Consider the following 22731-nt stretch of genomic DNA (forward strand, 5'->3'; position numbering starts at 1 on the left):
CACAGCCACACCCTCTCATTCACAAATTGTCTCTGGCTGCTTTCACAGGGCAGAGACTCACAAAGCCCAAAATATCGCCCTCTGGCCCGTTGCTGCACAAGTTTGTGGTCCCCACCATAAACGTCTTTCATCAGATGCTCCAGCATCCAGAGAGGTATCCAATCCATCAAAACACATCTCCCAACAATGGGGGTTTGTTTGGTGGTGTTTCCGTTTGCTGATGTTGATTTGGGCTTTGGAGATGTCGTTTGTCAAAAAAGATTCTGCAGTAATTTGCTTTCTCTCATGCAAGGAACATCTTTGGGGCAGACACATTTGAGTCACATGATTAACCTCAGACCCCGAAGGTTAACAGCCGCAGGGAAGCCCTGGGCCCGACCTGCTGGCCACCATCCCCGCTCTGTTCCCCGAACATCTGAGGGGGAGGAGGAGGTGGACCCTCACCGGGCAGGGCAGAGCAGGCCCTCCTGGGGGTCCTCTTTCCTGTGGTGTCCTTGGGGCCCACCCCCTACTCCATGAGTCACACGGAATCCTTTCAAACCTTGAGCCTTGCAACACGCCCACCATTTGGGAAGGAAAGGACCCTTTAGACAGACTGTAGTGCCCGGTCATGATTCTGAGGGGCGTTTTCTCGTGGCCTGTGTGGAGCACTTGGAAAGTTTGCATAACATATCACTGGGGAGGTTTCTCCCAGGAAGAGAAGAAAAACCACAAGGAGCTTTTCAACCGTGAAGCTTTGCATTTCTGTGATGCCTCCAGGAGACCCCTCACTCCTGACATGACCTGAGTGGGGACTACAGGATGTAGAACTAGTGTGCACCGGTGGTGAATCCCCCGGATCATGATCAGGGGCCCCTCCAGGCACCAGCATCAACAAATACACCTCCTGCGTTTGTCCCCGGCCCCAAGAGAGGTTTTGAACAGAACTGGGCAAAACGCTACACATTACACCACTTCTGAGATGACTCTGCTTCTGGGTATCAGTTTTTAAACTGGATTAACCTCCAATCCCCAGAGAGGAGGTTGTGATCTCATATGCTAAAAACTCAACTGAATCCCAGAGTTGGCTTGAAAATCACCAAACCACCCAAGCTCACCTAACCACACGCGATGAACAGGCACCAAGAGCTCCCGTGGGGGCCCAGCTGAGCGCTTTCTGCGGCGACCTCACTCAACTGAAGCACCACGCGGAGGGAGGTGCTGCCCGAGGTGTGGACCCAAGAAACAGGTGTGGGCTCACAGTGGTGGGGATGGAGTCCCGCCAGGGGAGGGGGGCGGGGGACTGTGCCTCCAAAGGGTGTGTGTGAAGGTTGCCCACAGCCCCTTTGCTCAAGAAGTGGGGTGTGGCCTCAGTAACTCCTAAAACAGGGCTCTTCAAACCTTTTCTACAGAGGACCAGAAAGTAAGCATTTTTGCCTTGCAGTCTGTGCAGCCTCTGTCCCAGCTTCTCAGCTCTGCCGTGTGACATGAGAACAGTCATAGCTGATACAAGAATAAGTGTTCTGGCCTGAATGTCTGTGTCCCCCAAAATTCACATGAAGAAATGAACTGCTCAGTCGCTCAGTCATATCTGACTTTTTCCGACCCCATGGACTGCAGCCTGCTGGGCTCCTCTGTCCATCAGTTCTTCTAGGCAAGAATACTGGAGTGGTTTGCCATTTCCTCCTCCAGGAGATCTTCCCAACCCAGGGATCGAACCTGGGTCTCCCACATTGGCAGTGGATTCTTTACCACTAGCCCCACCTGGGGATTTTAAAGCCCTAATTCCCAATGGGATGCTCTTTGGAGTTGAGATCTTTGGGAGGTGATTGGGCTTCCCTGGTAGCTCAGTAGGAATAGAATCTACCAGCAACATGGGAGACCTGAGTTCAGTGCCTGGGTTGGGAAGGTCCCCTGGAGAAGGGTATGGCTACCCACTCCAGTATTCTTGCCTGAAGAATTCCATGGACAGAGGAGCCTGGCAGGCTACAGTCCATGGAGTCACAGAGTTGGACACAACTGAACAACTAACACTGGGTTTAGATGAGGTCCTGAGGGTGGGGTCCCATGACAGTTTGGTACCTTTATAAGAAGAGACCACAGCAAGCTTGTTCTCAGCCTCTGAGGACACAGGGAGAAGGCAGCCATCCTCAAGGTCAGAGGAGAGTCCTCAGCAAACACTGAATATGCCCACACCTGGATCTGGGACTTCCAGCCTCCATAACTTTGAGAAAAAAATGTCTGCTGTTGACAGCCCCACCATCACCACCACATGTGGCATTTGTTATGGCAGCTGAATGTGCATGGCTCTGCACCAATGAGTTTATTCATGGACACTGAGATTTGAATTTTATATAATGTTCATGTCCCATGAAATATTCTCCTCTTGTTTTTCTTCCAACCACTTAAAACACGTGAGAACTATTCTTAGCTCAGAGGCTGGAGAGCGGAAGTGGACCCCGTGGGTGGAAGTTACAAGGATGTAGATTTCAACTCCTCATTAAAAAAAAAAAAAAAAAAAAGGACTTTTTCATCATTTCAGTTGTCCCCAGAAGACTAATCTGCTTAGAGTTCCCTGCAGGTGGAGGTGCGTGCAGCTCAGCAATGTATGGAGGAACTTGTGTGTCTCCGGAGCCCTGGACCCACTCTTCTTCTCAACCTTGGGAGCAAACAGGATACGTGAACCCAGTTCTCCCGCTACACTTGGGGGATGTGCCCGCCACCCAGGGTCCCGACCCAACAAAACGTGAATTACCATGAGGCAGATCTATTCAGCACTTGCTCCTTAAGTTGTGAACACAGCTGGGACCCCTGTGTGGTCTGCCCTTAACAGGAGCATACTTGAGACACGCTCAGGACCCACCTGGCACTCCACCTTGGTCTGTGGTCAGACGGAGGGCACAGAAGAAGATGACTTGCTACAGGTAACTCCATGCAGGCCACCTCCTGCCCCCTGCCCCAGCCGGAGACACCCCCCACCCTGCATCACTCCTTGTGCTGAAAATGGAGGCAGAGGACTTCCCTGTGGTCCATGGATAAGACTCTGTGCTCCCGACACAGGGGACACAGACTTGATCCCTACTCAGGGAACTAAGATCCCACATGTCACAAGGCACGGCCAAGAAGAAAAAGAAAACAGAGGCAGAACTCAGGAGGCAGTCTCCTCATGAGGAAGAAAAATTCCAGAAGATTCCCTTTGCACAAGGAAAGCAACATTTCCTGGAACCCCACCCCCCAACCAGGATCCTGCTAATAGACTGTGTCCCAGCCTCACCAGCTGGAAGATGACTCAGGAAGTGAGGCCCGTGGGTGGCCAGTGGACCACTCAGCAACTCTGTCACATTTATTGATCCAGCTCAAATCTATGGCTCAGACGCATCCACAGAGAAGCCCCTGAGACTAAATGAAGTATCCTGAACTTCGAAGCCCAGCGTTTAGCAGTGGCCTGCCCTCCCACTTCCAAAGGAACGTCTTGAAGAAGCATTGGCAGATGCTCTTAGGGGCCACGAAAGAAGCTGCAGTTTGAGGCCTGACTCACTGTGGCTTCCCTGGTGGCTCAGACGCTAAAGAATCCTCCTGCAGTGCGGGAGACTTGGGTTTGATCCCTGGGTCGGGAAGATCCCCTGGGGAAGGGAGTAGCTACCCACTCCAGTATTCTTTTTTTTTTTATGTTGTCCCAGCTCAAGGGAGTTTAATGTAGTTTTAATAACTGCAGCTGTTAATATTTTATATATAGTATTTTTTTCATTTATTTTTATTAGTTGGAGGCTAATTACTTCACAACATTTCAGTGGGTTTTGTCATACACTGACATGAATCAGCCATCCACTCCAGTATTCTTGCCTGGAGAATCCCATGGACAGAGGAGCCTGGCAGGCTATGGTGGCCTTGAGTAGCATTTAGTATTCATGGGTCTAGAGTCCTGACTAAAGGCACCCCCACCTTCGAGGGTTAAAGGCGGCAAGGGCTGTGTGTGACTGGGGATGCTCAGCCAGGGGGCTCTCCTCCCAACCCCCTCCCCAGGGTTTCTCTTTTTCTCTTTGCTCTCCCTCCCCCCTCCTCCCACTCTTCAGTCAATCTCGAGATGATCCTGAGCCCCCCAAGCTGTTTACTTCTCCCTTCTCTTTCCCCTTTGTTTTCCGTCACCCCTTCTGTGTCTTCATCCTGCCAGGACCCGCAGCAGCCTCAGAGCCCCGTGCCCACCCCGGGGCAGAGGGGGGCCCACCCCGGGGCAGGGGGAAGAATCCGAGGTTGAGCGGGTGATGGGCCGTGCCTGGGGCTGCAGTCACAGCACAGCACAGATGGAACGTTCCATCCACACCCTCCCTCTGGCTCTCCCCTCCCCCCTCCCCAGAAGGGGCATCCCCCTCACCTGTCCTCCCAGGCTGCCCCACCCCCACGTCACCTGCAGGCACCTGCTGTGTCCTGGCAAAGTGCTGAGACCAGGACTGGGATGTGAGTGAGGGGCAGATCCCTGCCCAGATTCACTGTCCCCCGGGGTCGGGGTGGGGGGTATCCTAGCAGTGCCTGACTCAGAGCGCAGCTCTGGAATCAGCCCAGTTCTGGGTTTGAATCCTGGCCATAGGCCTGACCTCTGACCCTCAGGGTCATCATCCGTGCAGCAGTAACCCCACCCCCACCCCAGGGCTATGAGGACAATCAAATGAAGTGACGAGGGTAGAAGGTGTGTAGCCTAGCCCTGGCGCAAAGCTGGCGCCAATAAGCAGGAACTCTTTAACAGCCCCAGAGCTAGCTGGTGGCTGCTTGGTTGTATATCTGTCCCCACCCCCTGGCAGAGAGGGGGCCCCCTGGGCTGTCTGGGGCCCTCCTCAGGACACGCCTGTGACTAGAAGCCACACCCCGTCTCGCCAAGCATCCTCCACATTGTCGCTCACGCCACCAGCTTCCTGGTTGGCCTGTGGTCCCGCCGTGTTCACCTTCCACCTCGTCGACACCAAGATGTTCTTGTCTCCAGCCATTCTGACCCGAGAGCAGGTACTCAGGGCGTTTCAGGGACTCTGCTTCCCAGGATGGGTTCTGTGCTCGAGGGGACGGCAGCCCAGCTCCCTCTGCAGGGTTGGGGTTCTCCCCTGACTTCCAGAGTTCCTCGGCCCAGCAGCTCCCTGGGCCCTGCGCCCCCACAGGACTGGCTGCAGCCAGGGTGGGAGCTGCCCCTGTGGACTCCCTGCTGGACCCAGGCGGAGCCCACGTAGCTAGCTGTCACAGCAGCTGCAGGCGTCCCCCCACCCACCCCGGAGAGACTGGCGAGCCTCCTCTGACCCAGTGACTGCTAAGCTGCAGGCGGCGGGCGGGGCGCGGCAGGCGGCACCCACTGGAGGTGTCTGACACAGCTCTACCTCCAGGGTGTCTGGCTTCTGCTTTCATCACCCAGTCAAGGAGCTGCCGGAGATCAAGGGCTCAGTGGGGCCTCCTCTGTGGGCCCTGGGGGGTGAGGGGGCAGCTGCCGAACGGCCCCAGAAGCTCCTGGAGAGGAGCCTGCCAGACTGCTGTCTCCAGAAACCTCCCAACCACCACCCCGGGCCTGGGTTCCCATCTCTGAGTAGAGAGTAGTTTCACAGTCAGAAGGAGCTGGGGTCCTGCCTTAAAAATGATGAAAGGGGCCCCATCCCTCCCCTCTCCTGCAGGGCAGAGTTCAGGGCAAGAGGGGGTGGCAGGAGGACCCCTTGGATCCTTTCCCACCCTTCAGGTCTGTCCTGGAAGAGCACCCGTGGTCACCACGTGGAGGGGCACAAGGCAAGCTCCCTGGGGCCTAAGAGGCCTCCTCCAGGCCCGGAAAAGCGCAGCTTCTAGGTACCTCCCTCCCCCACCTTGCTCTCCTCTCCACTCTGGGCCCCAGCAGGATATCGGTGTAGGCTGTGGTCACTGTGGGAGGCCAGGGCGGTGAGTGGGAAGGAGACCCTGAGCTTCCTGGGCTGAGACAGGAAGGCTCTGATGGTTGCTGAATGAATTACCGCAGGGAGGCCTTGGCCTGGGCATTCAGGGAAGGTTATGGAGATTCCAGAGCATGTGTGGGATTTTGTTTCCTGTGTCTTGCCCTGACCCACTGCAGCTCACATAGTTTGTAGAGCGCCAAGGCCCCTCTTCCCAGGATCAAGTGACCACACTTTTCCACCTGTGGTCACCAGGATCTGGATAGTGCTGGGGGAGCCATGGCCAGGAGATGAGCCCCCCACCCCACCCCATGAGCCAAGCCTCCATCCCCTCCCAGGGTGTCCCCAAGCCTGGGGGTCTTTGGCTGCTGACCCCAACCCGCCATCACTACATGCAGCTGGGACATACCCAGGAGCCACAGTGAGTCTTCACCTCAAGTGGAAGGCACCCAGCCAGTAGGTGCATGAGCAGTGGGTGTGGACCTGGGTGGTCTGCACTATGGGAAAGGCCTTTCATTGTTGCTTTGGGAGAGGTGGGTTTGGGGACTGTAATCTTTTTTATCGTGGCACTAATTATATGTAAGCAGGAACTCTCCCTGAAACAGTCCAGCCCCGGCTCTGTGCTGACTGACCCGTTTGTAATCAGGGAACAGACATCTGAAGGTTGCTCTGAAAAGATGGAAACTTTTAGTCTGTGATCTTGATAAGGAATTCTTAATGGGGCACCAGTCAGACATGTGAACAGACGCCATCAGGCAGTCTTGCCCCTGGGCTCCATGACCGGTCCAGATTTCTCCACTGTTGTCTGACCACACGTGGGCCATGCTATGAAGTGTTGAGTTGGAGGGGTCACCGTGCCACCCGTCCCCCCGGCTCAGGCCTCTGGAGCTGAGAGGAGACTGGGGTTCTCATTGGCAAACAGCAGGGCGTCCTGGCTGTGACCCCCAGCCCCTAATAAAGATTGCACCGTTCTCCCCACCCCCAACTCCATCTGACTCAGAGCAAGGTCTGGATGGTGCTGTTTGGGAGTGGTGCTGTTGACCTCCAGCCCCTTCTGGCAACCAGGCCCCTCTGCTTGTCCCCCTCGATGACTCCATGAGCACAATGGACACCTCAAGCGCACGCAGATTCGGTAGCTCTCGCCCTTTGCTGCCCATCTTGCTCATAGGGGAGGAGTCGTCTCCTATCTTGGGGTTCCTGGCTTCTGGGAGAGAGAGGAAGGGGAGTTACACAAGCGCCTTTCCGGATCTGTGTGGTTTCGAGCAGTTACACCTCTTCCTGTCTCTTCTCGAGGCACCCTGTGGCCGTCGTGGCTCCCGCAGGCTCTGGGCCCGTAAGGACGGTGGTTTTATGCTGTGTCACAGTCAGAGCGATACCTCAGGGCTTTGGTAGGAAGGATTTCCAGGGTTCAAGAAGCAGCATGCAAAGTGACATCAGTTCGAGAAGCAGGAACTTGAGTCCTAACCCTGAGGCCTGTGCTTCCGTGGAGATCACCCAACTCCCATCACACACCCGTCACACCGAGGCACCATGAGCTTCTCCCTGGTCCCCCAGTCAGTACTCACAGAGCATCTTCCGTGTACCTGATGCTGCTGGGACAATCAGTGGGCACGGGAAGTGACGCCCCCTCCCCTGTTGGAGCCAACATCCCTGTGGTCTCAGGGGAAATGTTGTTGTTCAGTCACTCAGTTGTGTTGGACTCTGCAGCCCCATGGACTGCAGCATACCAGGCACCTCTGTCCTTCACTATCTCCCAGAGTTTGCTCAGATTCACATCCATTGAGTCAGTGATGCCATCAACCATCTCATCCTCTGTCGCTGTCTTCTTTTCCTGCCCTCAATCTTTCCCGGCATCAGGGTCTTTTCCAGTGAGTCGACTCTTCATATCAGGTGGTCAGAGTATTGGAGCTTCAGCTTCAGCATCAGTTTTTCCAAAGAATACAGGGTTGATTTCCTTTAGGATCGACTGGTTTGATCTCCTTGCAGTCCAAGGGTCTCTTAAGAGTCTTCTTCAGCACCACAATTTGAAAGCATCAGTTCTTTGGCCCTCAGCCTTCTTGAGCCTTGGGATTACAGCCTTGTCATGGCGAAGGGACTTGCATAACTCAATGAAGCTATGAGTCTTGCCGTGCAGGGCCACCCAAGACAGACAGGTCATAATGAAGAATTCCAACAAAACGTGGTCCACTGGAGGAGGGAATGGCAAACCACTCCAGTGTTCTTGCCGCAGGAACCCTATGAACAGTATGGAAAGGCTGGGAAAATGAGGACAGAGTAAGGATGAGGAAGAGTCTGTTGCTGGTGTCTCCATGGTGAACCACCAAGATGGCCTCAAGGGGCCCCACCTCCTGGTCCTCACACCCTCCATCATATTCGGGCTGGGCTTTGTGACCCATAGACACATCTCCTGAGTCTCAGTCAGGTAAGACACAGCAGCTTCTCTCTCTCCATCCCTCACCCTGGGGGAAGCCAACTGCTTTGACCTGAGAGATCCAGGGAGTACAGGATTCATCCTGTGCACGGCCTCGTCCAGGAGACGTCTAAGAAGAGGAGCCTTCAAGGGAATTCCCCGGCAGTCCAGTGGTTAGGACTCTGACCTCTCACTGCCGAGGGCCAGGGTTCAGTCCCAGACCAGGGAATGAAGATCCCGTAAGCTGCATGGTGAGGCAAGAAAAAAGAAGTGGAGCCTTCAGATGAGACTGTGGCCCCAGCTGACATCCTGCCCACAGACTCAGGAGAAACCCTGAGCCAGAACCACCCAGTCAGGTCAGTCCCAGACTCCTGATTCCAAAACTGTGTGAGAATCCTTTGTTGTTGTAAGCCACTAATCCTTGTCATGTGGCAATAGATAACTGATACAGTGTTATCATTCCTAAGACCTCAGCGATCTAGGGCCAAGCCTTCTGGACCCTCTGAGCTTCCAGGATGGTCCGGAATGAGGTGCAGCCCCAGACGGCCCCCACCATGACACTGAGTCATGCCTATGCATGGTCTCTTCGGTAAGCCATGAGACTTTTTCTAGAAATGTGAAAAAGATGAGAAGACTTCTGAGAGCAAGGGAGAGAGGCAGCAAAGAAAAAGAGTTGTAGTGAGTCTGAGGACCCTGAAAAGTGATTTTTCTGGAAGGCAGGACCACTGCCCGGGAGCAGGCTGCCTCTAGGATGGACACACCTATGCAAGAACGACCTCACCTGCCATTGGCTGAGGACGCAAATGTTCAGGAAGGAGCTATGATCTCAGACTTTCCCAGCCTTGGGCAGCACTTTCCCTCAGGCAGGCTGAGAACAGGCAGATCCCAGTCCCCGAGGCCCTCACTGCTCACCCCACCTGGTAACGCATCAGCTCCTCCCCGACTCCTCTTACCATCCCATCTCACAGACGGGGAAACTGACACTTGGGAAGGTCGAGAGATTTGCCCAAGGCCAGACACTGGCAAAGGGCAGTTACAGCTCAAACCGAGGGGGCCTCGCCTCCCTCCCCAACACTGGGAATGGTCTCCCAGAGTCACTCAGAGTGGAGCCCTGTCACCCAACCAGCCCTAGAAGAAGATGGAAACGTGTATAGGCTCCCACAGGATTCTTTCTTAATACTAATTTTTATTTATTTGACTGCACCAGGTCTTTAGTTGCAGCGTGTGGGATCTAGTCCCCTGACCAGGGACCAAACCCGGACCCCCTGCACTGGGAGCACAGAGTCTTACCCACTAAACCACCAGGGAAGTCCCTCCAGCAAGGTTTGGATTTAGAAACAGTTACCATCTCCAGAGGGGCTTCCTGGGTGGCGCTAGTGATTAAGAACACACCTGTCAATGCAGGAGACGTAAGAGATGTGGGTTCAGTCCCTGGGTTGGGAAGATCCCCTGGAGGAGGGCCTGCCAACCCACTCCAGTATTCTTGCCTGGAGAATCCCATGGGCAGAGGAGCCTAGCGGGCTACAGTCCATGGGATCACAAAGAGTCAGACATGACTGAAGTGACTTAGCACTCATACACCCTCTCCAAAGCTCGAAGGGCTAACTTCGCATCAAAAAATCTCACTTACATGAAGTTTCCTGTCACCTAAGTTTTGGGCTCCAGAGTCTACGGTAGAGAGACAGCCTGACCTCCTTTTCCAGTAACTGGAAGTAGCTTCCCGTCACCCACTGGAGTTATAATTTAGTGTAACAAGAATGACCCTGAATACTAAAGCACAGCAGAACATGCTGCCAGCAGTGCTAAAGGTAAAAGTCCATTCACCTACTGGGTAACAGTCCTGGTGGCAGGTCAGTGTGTTCCCGGTTCTGCCAGCTCCACATCACAGGGCAGCTGGTGATGCCCAGTTAAGGTCAGGTGGCTCTTGCATGGGAGCCTGGCCTCTTTGGACCGTAGTGGGTGGGAGTTGTCTCGGGCAGTTTCGTCCATGACAATGGCAGAGGTTCCAGTGCAAGTCTCCTATGGCTGAGGCTGGAGATGACACTTTGTCATTCTGCTCATTCTGCACTGGCCTGAGCATAAGTGTGTGTGTGTGTGTGTGTGTGTGTGTGTGTGTGTGTGTGTGTGTGTGCGCACGCACACATGATGGGGGGAAGTGGCAGAGTTATTCAGCAAAGGCCCTGTTTATGGGAGGAGTGAGGCATGGAGACTGATGACTCAGTCTCCTAGACCCTCATTCCCTCCTTCTATGCAAATCAGATGCCAGCTCATCAACCAGAACATCTGAGAAACCAGAGCAGGTGGTCCGCCAAGCAGACTCAATCAGAAAGCATCTCTCAACTCATAGGCTTGGTCTGAACTTTATGGTTTCTTGGCTTCATTGTGAATTCTTTTTCTTCTCTCACATGGATGCACTGAATTCTTCCCTCTCGTGCAAGTAGCTCTTAAGTCTGAAAAGTCAGATTCCATCTTTATTGCTGAGGGTGAAGGATCAGAGAAAGAGGGAGAGAGAGGGAGCCACTTCCAGCTCTGACTTGGACACCCTCAGGGACATCAGCCCCCAGAATAATATAGTCATTTATTCTGAGCTGCAACAGAGAAATTGAGGGTCTTATAGGCCAGCCACCCATTTTGCAGATGAGAAAACTGAGGCTTGAAGACAGAGCTCATGTGTCCTAGTCAAGGGTGCCTCACCGTGGTCTTCTATGACCCTGAACTTTTTGCCCAGTTCATTCAGTTTATTCTGGGGCTTTCCCTCTGTGGGTGTCAGTGCGCGTGTCCATGTTTAAAATCATGTCATGGGTCCACTTGCCCAGAAGACTGTCAGCCCAAGTCTCAGGTCCAATCCCACCGCTCTGGGGCCCTCGGTCAAGTCCCTGAAAGAGTCTGACCATCAGGGCCTGGCTGGGGTTGCAGCTTTGATGACAGCCTAAGACCTGCAGGAGTTCATGTTTGTGTTTTCTCCCCATTTAAACTCGGCCTCCAGCCTCTCATGTCGTCTGCGCTCAGAGCCTTAACCGGCCGCATAGCGGCCTTTCTGGGAAAACTGAAGTGGGGAAAACACTTACAGTGAGAGGTTGCAGGGGAACTGGATCCTCACGCAGCCTCAGAGAGGCCTCCTTGTGGTTACTGGGTAATTATAAAGGAAGGAGTGCACCGCTCCAGGTGGAAGCCGTCTTAACCAAGTGACAGAACCTGGCTTGCCCGTCATGGGCAAGCACACGTGTGCATCCTGTTTAGATGCTCCAGAAGGACACACCTCGCCAAAAAGGTTTCAGTTCAGTTCAGTTCAGTCCAGATCTAATCATTAGGCTGCAGTCAGACAAATGCAAACCATGGGGCCATCTGCAGGACTCACGGCCTGAGCTTTGCAAAAACCTCAGTACCATGAAAAGTAAAAATGAAAACAGTGGTGGGGGTGGGAGTGGGGGCGATGCTGGCTCAGGAGAGAGGAGGGAAATAACAAAGGCCATTTGTGAACCTTAAGTGGATTCTGGAATTTTTTAAGCTATAGAATCATTGGGAAATTCTTAATCATTTTGGAATCATTGGGAAATTTTTAATCTCCATTTTATTTATTTCTTCTTTGATCTTTATTACTTCCTTCCTTCTGCTGACTTCTGATTTTGTTTGTTCTTTTTCTAGTTCTTTTATTAGGTGGCAGGTTAGGTTGTTTATATGAGATTTTTCTTTTTTGAAGAATGAGGAACATTTTAATATAGGCTCAGATTGTTGTTGTTGCTAAGTCGTGTCCTACTCTTTGCAATCCCATGGATTTGCAGCCCACCAGGCTCCACGGTCCATGGGATTTTTCCAGGCAAGAATACTGAAATGGGTTGTCATTTCCTTCTCCAGGGGATCTTCCCAACCCAAGGATTGAACCCATGTCTCCTGCATTGACAGACAGATTCTTTTCCACTGAGCCACCTATATGGGGTGGTATTGAGTTAATTGCCTTAGTCATGATCCTAGTATTGGGTTATATAAGACAGAATTCTTATTCTCAAAAGATGCTTGTTGCAGTGCTGAGGGGTGACATGCATGAGATCACAACTATCAAATGGTTCGGGAAAAAAGTGTGTGTGAGAAGAGGCGGGAGAAGACGTGAAGGAGGGGGAGGGGAGGCAGTGCCTGCAGACGGGGCAGATGTGAACCATAAGTAGGATGAAGGGTAACAGGTGTTTGCTGCTGTTCTAAGTTTTTACAACTTTTCTGATGTCTGAAAGTTCTCAAAATAATAAGTTGTAGAGAAGACTGTCCACACTTGGAGTCTCCTGAGCCTCTAGGTTCCCTGTCGTCCCTCAGCTCAGCCTGCAAAGGGTGAGAGCTGGGACTGACTCAGCATCTCTCCTCTTGGGCTCAGAGCATGTCTTCTCTTTGCTTCCGTGAGAAAGTATGAACAGGCCTTTGTGAGCCCTCCGTGCTGTGTCTCCTGGTGTAAATCAGGTAGTTTGTTCAAGGTCACACATAGATCCAGTCGGCATGCAGGAGACAGGAGGGACCCAGCCTTCAGACTCACAGCCTGGACCCCGAGCCACACCCCCTCAGCTGCCGCTCCCGTCCCTCTTGAGCCTGGTGTGTTGTCACACGGTTTCTGAATAATCCTGAGGAGTGGGGGGCATGCCTGCCTGCCTGCCTCAGAGGTGCGGGAGCCCAGCACAGCCTGGGAGTCACGGCATCCCCACTGGGATGTCATGTCCTCAGGGATTGGCTGCCTGGCAGATGCAGTGGCTCCTGATTGGATGGTGGCAGCTGCAGAGCAAGGAGGTGGGCTCTGGGCACGTTGGCTGTGCCCCTGAACTGTGTCCTGAATGCTAAGCAGGGGGCTTGGGGGAACCTCACCAATCCTTTGTCCCCCTGGGGCAGCCAAGGTGCTGACCTCCCCAGGAGGAATGAGACAAGCACGGATCATGGCTTGTGGTTCTTTTCCTCATAAGTGGGCATCAGAGCATGGGCAGGGCCCGGCTGTGAGCCGAGGAGCTCACTTCTGACCCTGAGGGACCTGACCTTCCAAAGTCCGGGCTAGGGGTAAGGAGTGGGGCGCCTCCCTACGTGACCACTGCCACCTGTGGCTGCCGTGAGCGCCCCTACTGGACAAAGCGGGCATTGCAACCCCAGAGAAGACTGCCCTCAGACCCCAGTCCCTAGCCCTCCCCCTACCCGGGGTGTGCCAGGCACAGCTGTGAACCCAGCAGACAAAACTCCCTGCATCCATGGAGCTGACATATCGGGGTCATAAATGAGACAGCAAGTGAAATGTAAGATGCGCTGGAAGGTGACAGGTGCCAAGGAAGGGTTAAGATTGTGTCCAGAGAAGGGGCTTCCCAGGTGGCTCAGTGGTAAAGAATCTGCCTGCAGTGCAGGAGACTCCACAGATGCAGGTTCAGTCCCTGGGTTGGGAAGATCCCCTGGAGAAGGAAATGGCAACCCACTCCAGTATTCTTGCCTGGAACATTCCATGGACAGTGGAGCCTGGTGGGCTACAGTCCATGGGGTTGCAGAGTTGGGACAACACTGAGCAACTGAGCATGCATGCATACACATCCAGAGATGATAATGTGACCTCTGTATCAGGAGGTGAAGGCCAGCGTCCCTCAGGTGGGTCTGGGGTCAGAGAGCTTGGACAGAAGGAAGAGCAGGTGTGGACACCCTGAGGTTGAAGTGTCTGTGGGGTTCACGGGACCCTATGGAGCCCATATATCTGTGGCAGTGAGCAAAGAGGCAGGAGGCGGGGTGGGATGTCAGAGAGGTCGTGGCTCAGGCGGAGGCCACTGTTTAGGCGGAGGCCACTGTTGAGCCCGAGGCTTTCACTCTGGATAGAAGGGAAACCACTGGAAGGACTGAGTGGAGTAGCATGATCTGCACCCCTCCCCCCTCAGTGAGCTGGGGTCAGGGAAAGGGCATTCATACCATGCAAGCTAAGTCGCTTCAGTCATGTCTGACTCTGCAACCCCATGCGCTGTAATCAGCCAGACTCCTCTGTCCATGAGATTTCCCAGGCAAGAATACTGGAGTGGGTAGCCATTTCCTCCTCCAGGGGATCTTCCCTGGAGACTCAACTCAGGGATTGAACATGCATCTCTTGCATCTCCTGCATTGGCAGGCAGGTTCTTTACCACTAGTGCCACCTGGGAAGCCCCAGGGAAAGTGAATTATCCAGTATGACACTGGCTGACCGCGGTGTTACTTCCTGGCCTGGGGAAAACAGCCCAGACCCCAAGTCCACAGATTGGCTGTGGTCCCCCCATCTACAGAGTTTGGGCAACAGAGAAGTACTCCCAGAAACTCAGGAAAGCAGTCAGGGAGGGGTGGGGTAGGAGCATAGAGGGATGGAGTGGAATCTTCACCGGCACTGAACAAGATCTCAGGCTCATCTGAGCCCCCGTGGGTTTGTCTCTTTGTCTGATGCGTACGTGTGTGCTCAGTCAGTCATGTGTGACTCTTTGCGACTCCATAGACTGTAGCCCGCCAGGCTCCTCGGTGCATGGAAATCTCCAGGCAAGAATACTGGAGTGGGTAGCCATTCTCTTCTCCAGGAGATCTTCCTAGCCCAGGGATCGAACTTGTGTCACCTGCATTGGCAGGTGGATTCTTGACTGCTGAGTCAACAGGGAAGCCCTGTCTATCTGACGAAGGACATACAGATGCCCAAAGAACCAGGCTTCAGGATCACAGAGCATCTTGACCATACCTGACTGGTCTTTTTTAACCAGCTCCCCTCTTTCTCTGCTGTCCCTTCAGAAGCTCGCCTCCGTGAAGAAGGGAGCGCATCAGGACAAGTGAGGCCGGCTCCATGTATCCGGAATCAACCACGGGCTCCCCAGCTCGGCTCTCCCTGCGGCAGACGGGCTCCCCCGGCATGATCTACAGGTGACCCCCCTGTGCCATCCCCCAAGCCCCTCCAGGATCAGTCCTGCCTCTGAGGAGGGGTCCCCAAGCGAGCCACCTCCCCATGACCCAGAGAGAAGGGACCAAGTGACCTCACAGGGCTGTAAGTTGCATGCAAGCCAGCCATTTCTCCATGGTACCCCATGAGCGATAGCCCACCAGGCTCTTCTGTCCATGGGATTTTCCAGGTAAAAATACTGGAGTAGGTTGCCATTCCTTCTCCAGGGGATCTTCCAGACCCAGGGATCAAACCCGGGTTTCCTGCATTGTAAGCAGATGCTTTACCATCTGAGCCACCAGGGAAGCCTTTAAGACCAAAATGGGAAAGAAAAATGTGAGAGGTTTGACCAGGTGGGATAGAGCCAGGATTAGACTCCTGCCTTGTCTCTGACTCTTCTGAAATATTCCGTGGGAGGTAACAGAGGCCCTTCCTGGATTCCGTTTCTCTTTTACACGTCATGACTCCTGTGGTCCCACCAGCTTCCCCGATACCCTGAACAAGGCTCAAAGCCTTATAGCCAGTGTGGAGCCTGTGGACAGTGGGGGCGGCCAGGTGCTCACTGGACCCATGAGAACTTCTCCTGGAAAGGCCACTTCCAGATCCAGCCCTGGGTCTTTCCGTTTGGAAAATAGCCCAGGCTGAACCACAGGGAGGCTGTGGGGAAGGTGTGGGGTGGAGCCGCTGGCTCCATGGTCAGAGCACAGACCCTGATGGCGCTGCTGGCACAGAAGACTGGGGTGTGAGTGGAACCCTGGGGGCTCATCAGTCCTTCAGCTGCTGGATCTCAGGTCACTGTCAGGGCCTGAGCCAGAGTAAATGTCTCAAAAACCATGGGGAACAGGGGCATCCCTCCTTCATCGAGATCCTAAAAAGAACCCCATGGTCACGTGCAGACTTGCCAGCAGGTGGATGTGGGCATTTCCGGGTTTGAGTGTTTTCAATTGTTGTTATAAAGCATGATTCGTGAAAAATCCAAAGAAAGACGCCCCCAGAGGTTAACCTCTAGGCTTCACTTCCCAGCCTGAAGTGAGAACCAGGCCAGGTAGAGAACCCCGTGTCCAAATAAACGGGCCTCTGCCTCTTTGTGCCACTGGGTGGCACTGCCGCCGAGCGCTCGGTACCCAAGCGGAGGGGGGCGGGGCCGGGGTTGCGGGGCGTCGGTGATGCTTCCCGGGCTGGCACCTCCCTGTGCATGGCTGATGACAACTGTGGCTTCTCTCTCTTCTCTCCCTGTCTCCTTCTCTCTCCTCCATTGCTGTCCGCAGTACTCGGTATGGGAGCCCCAAAAGACAGCTCCAGTTTTACAGGTAACGAGCTTCTCCGTTTCCCCTAAAACCAGCGGCAAGCACGGGAGCGGGTGGGAGGACCCGGCCATCCGGGCCGGGGGCGCTGGTGATTTCTCTGCGCGTGAAAATCCTCCCGGTGAGACTCAGGCTCTGGTCCTCTCTCGGTGTTGCGACGGCATCATGATGAAACCGTGCGGTCGGGCTTGTCGTGTGGGTCCATCTGGAACTTGCTTTGATTTGAGCTGGACTCCCGCCAGATCTCTCTTAAAACCTCGCTCCTCCGGCAGCAGATCGAGTCCTTTCCTGTGATCCCAGCTTTGTGCTCTTGGGTGGTCAAAGTGAAAGACATGCCCCCAGCCCCTCATTCTCCCCCTCGTCCTTGGTTCTGAGTTGATTTGCAGTCTGCAGAGCTCCCTGGGGTGTGTGGCTCCGTCGGGACCTGGGTCAGGGTGGGGTTGGATGTGCTGGCTTCTTTCTAATTATTTCTCTGATGAAAGTCAGCACACCCGTGTCCCCAGGGGGAAAGGCTGTCAACAGATGGACAGGCTTGCAGTCCGGCCTGAGGCACGTCCCATCAGCAGAATCCTCTAGGACAGATCCCTGTCTCCCTCTGTGCAGCCTCTTCCTAACCTCTAGGGTAAGGCATGCACCACGAACACACATGCTCTTGAAAATCTTTAACTCCAGGAATTTACTTCGACATTTTCCTCCATGGGGAACACGTCAGGCTTATGGAACTCACAGGGCAGCGCCGCCAGCTTTGGGACTGGACACACAGTGGGCAGGGCTCTGTCTGTGGTGCATCGTGGCCTCCAGGCCTGAGAAGTCTCTGTCCAGAGCCAGCTCCCTGGCGTGTGCACCCCAACGGTGACAGAGCCGTGCCATCTTATTGGTGATGCACCAGGGGTCTTGCTTGGGCAGTGGGTGCACCCCTGCAGTGACAGAGCCGAGGTATCTTATTGCCAATGCGCCAGGGGTCTTGCTCGGGCAGTGGGTCTGAAGGTCGGCACTGGACTTCGTGTGATTCTTCCTTCATGCAGTCTTGGGCCTGGGACTGAACGTGACTATGGGTCTGGGTCCTCAGGCTCGTTTTCCCACTCATGCTTTGGTGCCTCCCATGAGATCTCTCCCCTTAAAGAGAACTCTAAAGCAAGGTCGAAATCTGATTCTAGCTGGAGGTTTGGCTAGATAAGGTCTTGCTCGAAATAGTTAGAGCTGAACTTAATAGGTTTGCAAATGCTCTTACTGGATACAAGTGTTTATCATCATATACATATGTATGTGTATGTGTGTTGTGTGTATGTGTATTTGTATGTGTGTACATGTGTTGTGTGTGTATGTGTGTGGGTATGTGGGAATGCGTGTGTGTATATGTGTATATTGTGTATGTGTGTGTGTGCATGTATGTATGACGTAATATGCCAGAATGAACGTGTGCCATCCATCCTGAAGGATTCAACCAGTGAAACCAGACATGCACTTAAACAGCATCCTTAGATGCTGTTCTGAGGCTTGCCTCACTCCCAGAAGGAAAGGAGTAAGGTGAGATGACAGCAGGTCAGGCCAGCAGCTGAAAGGGCTCACAGGAAGTTCCCAGTAAGTCAAGTGGAAATGAAAGGGTGCCCCACGCCCCTTGCTAACCCCAGAACCCCCCAGATCCACCCTTTTGTCCACTCTCTGGGGACCCTTCTGGGTGAGCATCTGATCCCTGTAAGGCCTTCTTGCCCCGAGGAAGGGCTGTGTGGGGGAATTGAATCCCCTAATCTGAAGACACCCCCCACCCCACTCCCTGCTCAGCCTCTCAGCTCCACATTCAACACCCCAGGCTCTGGCCTTCCTGCCCTTTGAGGCTCCAGTGTGGTTACTTCTCAGAGACACTCAGGCGTCTCTTGCAGGGCCTCTGGTGATGACCTTAATGGGGTGTGATCATCCAGCATACTGGGTGCCACTCCCAGTGGGATATCCTCATCACCCAGCTCTGACTTGGCTGGGGGATGGTTATTTAAGTCAGTCAGAAGGGTGGCACCCCTCCTCCAACAGGGCAGAGTGTCCAAGGCCCTGCCCTCCAGCAACTCACAGACAGGTAAGAGGGAAGACTGTGTACCTGTCAGCTCGTATACAGAAGGCTGCATAACAAACTACCCCAAGACTCAGGGGCTTATGTGTCTGTGGGTTGACTGAAGTCAGTTCATCTAGGCTGGACTCAGCCGGATTGGTCTCTGAGCTTCAGGCTGAAGGCAGGGTTCACCCTCTCTCCATCCTTCCTAACCAGGGGCCATCCCAGGTCTCTTCTCATGGCAGAAGTGCCAGAGGAAAAATGTCTCTGAAGGCCAATGGTTAGAATAGGCACAGTCACTGCTGCTCATTCTTTGGGTCAAAGCAAGCTCATGACCAAGCCCAATGTCAAGGGAAAAGTATACTCCCCCTACCCAGTCACGTGATACAGAGAAGGGAAAAGGATGGGCCACAGTCACGTGATACAGGGAAGGGGGAAAGGATGGGCCACAGTCACGTGATACAGGGAAGGGGGAAAGGATGGGCCACAGTCACATGATACAGGGAAGGGGAAAAGGATGGGCCACAGTAGTGCAATCTTGCTGTTCCTGTTGTTCAGTTGCTAAGTCGTGTCCAACTCTTTGCGACCCCATGGACTGCAGCACACCAGGCTTCTCTGTCCTCCTCTATCTCCCAGAGTTTGCTCAAACTCATGTCCATTGACTCAGTGATACTATCTAACCATCTCATCCTCTGTGCTGTGCTGTGCTTAGCCGCTCAGTCATGTCCAACTCTTTGGGACCCCATGGGCTGTATCCCACCGGGCTCCTCTGTCCATGGGGATTCTCCAGGCAAGAATACTGGAGTGAGTTGCCATGCCCTCCTCCAGAGGATCTTCCCAACTCAGGGATCGAACCCAGGTCTCCTGCATTACAGGTGGATTATTTACCGTCTGAGCCACCAGGGGAGCCCAAGAATACTGGAATGGGTAGCCTATCCATTCTCCAGGGGATCTTCCCGATCCAGGAATCGAACCAGGGTCTCCTGTACTGCAGGCGGATTCTTTACCAGCTGAGCTACCAGGGAAGCCTTCTCATCCTCTGCTGCCCCTTTTATGACATTGTTGCACTGCAAGGAGATCAAACCAGTCAATCCTAAAGGAAATCAGCCCTGAATATTCATTAGGACTGATGCTGACTACAATATACCCCAAACCTAAGTCACTCTAATAGCATCTAGGAGGCAAACGGGTCTTGGGAGAGTCCAGAGAGCTGTTGGAGGTTCGAGGATGGAGTGAGTGGTCAGCTGGCTGAGAGTCAGGGAAGGTGTCATAGAGCCTGTGAGCTGGACCTTATTCAGGCTGGACAGAATTCAACACACACACCAGTAAGAGCATTCCAGAAGAGGGGACAGTCTGAACACCACTCAGAGAGGTACCCAGAGAACAGAAAGTGGCAGTCACATCATCTGGGCCTTCAGGGACAGGACAGGAAAGAGAGTGACCAGAGGCCACTACCAGTTACCTGTACTTCCTCATCCTCCCCCAGCCTCACATTCTTTCCACTCCAGATCTGGGGGTGTGATCCCCTCACTCCTTGCAGCCACCCCCATTAGCAGGTGTGTCACGAGGTGATCAGCTCGGCCTCTGTCCAGAATCCCATGCCACTGGCACGATTTCTCAGCTGGAAGATAGTGTCATACTGAGTCTTTGGGGGGCAGGGGTCCCAGGATGACATGAAGGGCCCCTGTGGCCATGAGCCTAGAACAGGGACTCAGCATAGATCACCCCCAGGCTCAGCCACAAAGCATCTTCTGAACCCCAGCTCAGGACAGTGAGGAAGGGTCTCCGTGTGATGTCTTCACAGCGAACTGCAGAAACCTTCTGTCCATATATAGGTCCTGGCAGCATAGGACATACAATCTGGGGCGCGTCCCGGCAGAGGGAGGCAGGGTGTCCATCTGTGTGTGCTGAGGGCCTGTCTCGCCAGACCCTCACCCATTCACTGTGGGTGGTGGTCTTATGCTATGGGCCCCTGGGCCCCCCCACTTGCAGACAGTTAAGAACGTGGTGGAAAGAAAGCCAACCAGCCTGGATCCCTTCCTCAAAGACCAGAAAGCCCAGCCTGCGCCTCCTCCCAGGGTCCAGTCTCTCCAGGCAGGGGAGCATGCGTCCAAGGGAATGGCAGGACCCCAGCCGGTTCCCCCTCCCAGCCAGGACGCGGAGGCTGCCTTGCCAGACTGCACTACGGAACCGCACTTCCCGGGCTTTTAGGGGAAGAGGCGTACTCGTGAATAATTCAGCCTCTCTCACTGAGATGCAGACGCCCTAATAGGACTAATGGACTCACTGCCTCCAAACCCGACCCTTGTGGGACCTCTCATTCACCGACTGCTTCTGACGTCCTGCAGTGACACTCCCTAATGAAAGAGCTGCCGCACTAGCTCCGTAGACGCCTGGTGAGCCCTAGTAAATCAGACTGTGTCCCTTTTAACCAGCAGACGCCAGCGAGGCAGGTGAGTGGTCCCTTCAGCTCAGGAGGCAAGTGGCAGCCGCCTCCTCGGTGGGGGGGAGATGCTGCTGCGGCAGAGGTACCTGGGAATGGGCAGCATTTGGGGATTTGTTTGGCTGATCTGAAATGAGACCCTCTATATACTTTCAAAGTGGGAAACCTCAGAAAGAAAGCTAGTCCTAGGTAACCACAGGAGGAAGGAGGGTGGGCGTTCTGCTGCTTAAGCCAGCTTGCCTCCCAGCCCTGCCTCTCTGCCCATCTGGGGGACCAGGACTCCACCTGGTACCCCGTCAGGTTCCCCATTAAGACCCAGCATTTTTTAGTTTCCCCAAGAATGATGGCAACAGGAGCCTGGGTGCTGTCTGAAAGGTCTGTTTAGAAACACAGGCCTGAGAGAGCTGGGGGCTGTTTCTTTGGGCCTTGGCTTACTGATGGTTCTCGAGCAAAAATGATTTTGTGTTTCCCCTGATGCAATGCCCTGCATTTTCGAGCCGTGCCCCGGAATGATGCCCCTGCCTCCATGCGCTCCCGCTTTGGAAACTCTGGCCGGTTTCTCTGGTGTCCAGACACATGTTGCCGTTTCAAAGAGACCTTCCAGGTTCCCTCTGGATCCCACATCTCGGGCTTTGGTGGCTCCCAGTAAACAGATCTCGGTTCAGGAATCCCAGGTGGAAGGCTGCTTAGCAAGGTTGTGATTCCCGCGGCTTAATGAGGTTAATGTCTTCTTTCCATTTTTCTGTGTCACGGGGTCCCTTCACATGAATTCCCCAGGTCCCCATCCACAGGAACAGATTTGCAAAAGGCAGGCCCCAGTGCAGAAGGGACCCTGTAGGGTCTTTAATCAGCAATGGTTGTTAAGGAAAGCTAATTCTTCTTGAGGTGAGTGGGCAGGGTGGCAAAGAGGAGGAGAGAGACGGGGTCACTGAGAAATCAGGTGGCCAAGGGAGGAGTTCCAACAAGGGGAGTCTTCCTGGGGCCCCTCATCCGAGCACCCAGCCCTGCGTGCCTGCGGAGGAGCCAGCTTATTTCCCTGTCCTCTCCCGCTGGGCAGCACTGTCACCGCCAGAGTCCCTCTGTGTCTTGCCTCCCTCAAGGACCTTAGGACGAGGAAGGTGTCCCAGCTCCATCCTCACTGTGCTCTGCCCCTGGGCCACAGACCCCCTTGTGAGCACTGCAGCCTTGCCCTCCACCCCAAGCCAGGGGCCACCGTGCCCACCCACAGCCCACGTCTCCTCCCACAAGTCCCCTGACCTGAGCCTGCCCTGTGCCGGGGGGACCCCTTCACCCAGCGGCAAGCTCTGGGCTCCCTCTGTGTAGCTGGTGGCCCACTATAACACAAGATAGGAGAGATGACAGGCAGGGGAGACCCCAGTCCCCACAGAGATAGTTGTTATTCAGTCTCTAAGTCATATCTGACTCTTTGCAACCCCATGGACTACCGCATGCCAGGTTTCCCTGTCCTTCACTATCTTCCAGACATGATTGCCAGGTAGCACTAGTGGTAAGGAACCCCACTGCCAATACAGGAGACCTAAGAGACGTGGGTTCAATCCCTGGGTCAAGAAGAGTCCCTGGAGGAGGGAATGGCAACTCACTCCAGTACTTTAGCCTGGAGAAGCTCATGGACAGAGGAGCCTGGTGGTCCAGAGTCCATGGGGTCACAAAGAGTCAGATATGACTCTTTAGCAATTTAGCATGCACGAGATTTAGCCTGCACGAGAACCCTACAGAGAGGCTCCCTCCAATTCCTGGCAGCACCCACCAAGTTTGT

General features: G+C 54.2%; 1 protein-coding gene across 4 annotated transcripts in view; it reads left to right on the forward strand.

The window, feature by feature from the left end:
* Positions 1-22731, forward strand: part of KCNAB2 (potassium voltage-gated channel subfamily A regulatory beta subunit 2) — a 96765-nt gene that overhangs the window by 22854 nt on the left and 51180 nt on the right. For 2 of the 4 annotated variants that reach the window (XM_020904463.2, XM_020904464.2), the window contains exons 2-3: positions 15022-15150; positions 16435-16476. In XM_020904463.2, coding sequence (XP_020760122.1) covers positions 15074-15150; positions 16435-16476 — 119 coding nt within the window. In that variant the 5' untranslated portion in view covers positions 15022-15073. Of the gene's footprint in view, positions 1-4862; positions 4975-15021; positions 15151-16434; positions 16477-22731 lie in introns of those variants that run through there. The other 2 variants (XM_070474195.1, XM_020904465.2) reach the window with 2 other exon arrangements.

The sequence above is a fragment of the Odocoileus virginianus genome, chromosome 11 (genome assembly GCF_023699985.2).
Source record: "Odocoileus virginianus isolate 20LAN1187 ecotype Illinois chromosome 11, Ovbor_1.2, whole genome shotgun sequence".
NCBI classification, from domain to species: domain Eukaryota; kingdom Metazoa; phylum Chordata; class Mammalia; order Artiodactyla; family Cervidae; genus Odocoileus; species Odocoileus virginianus.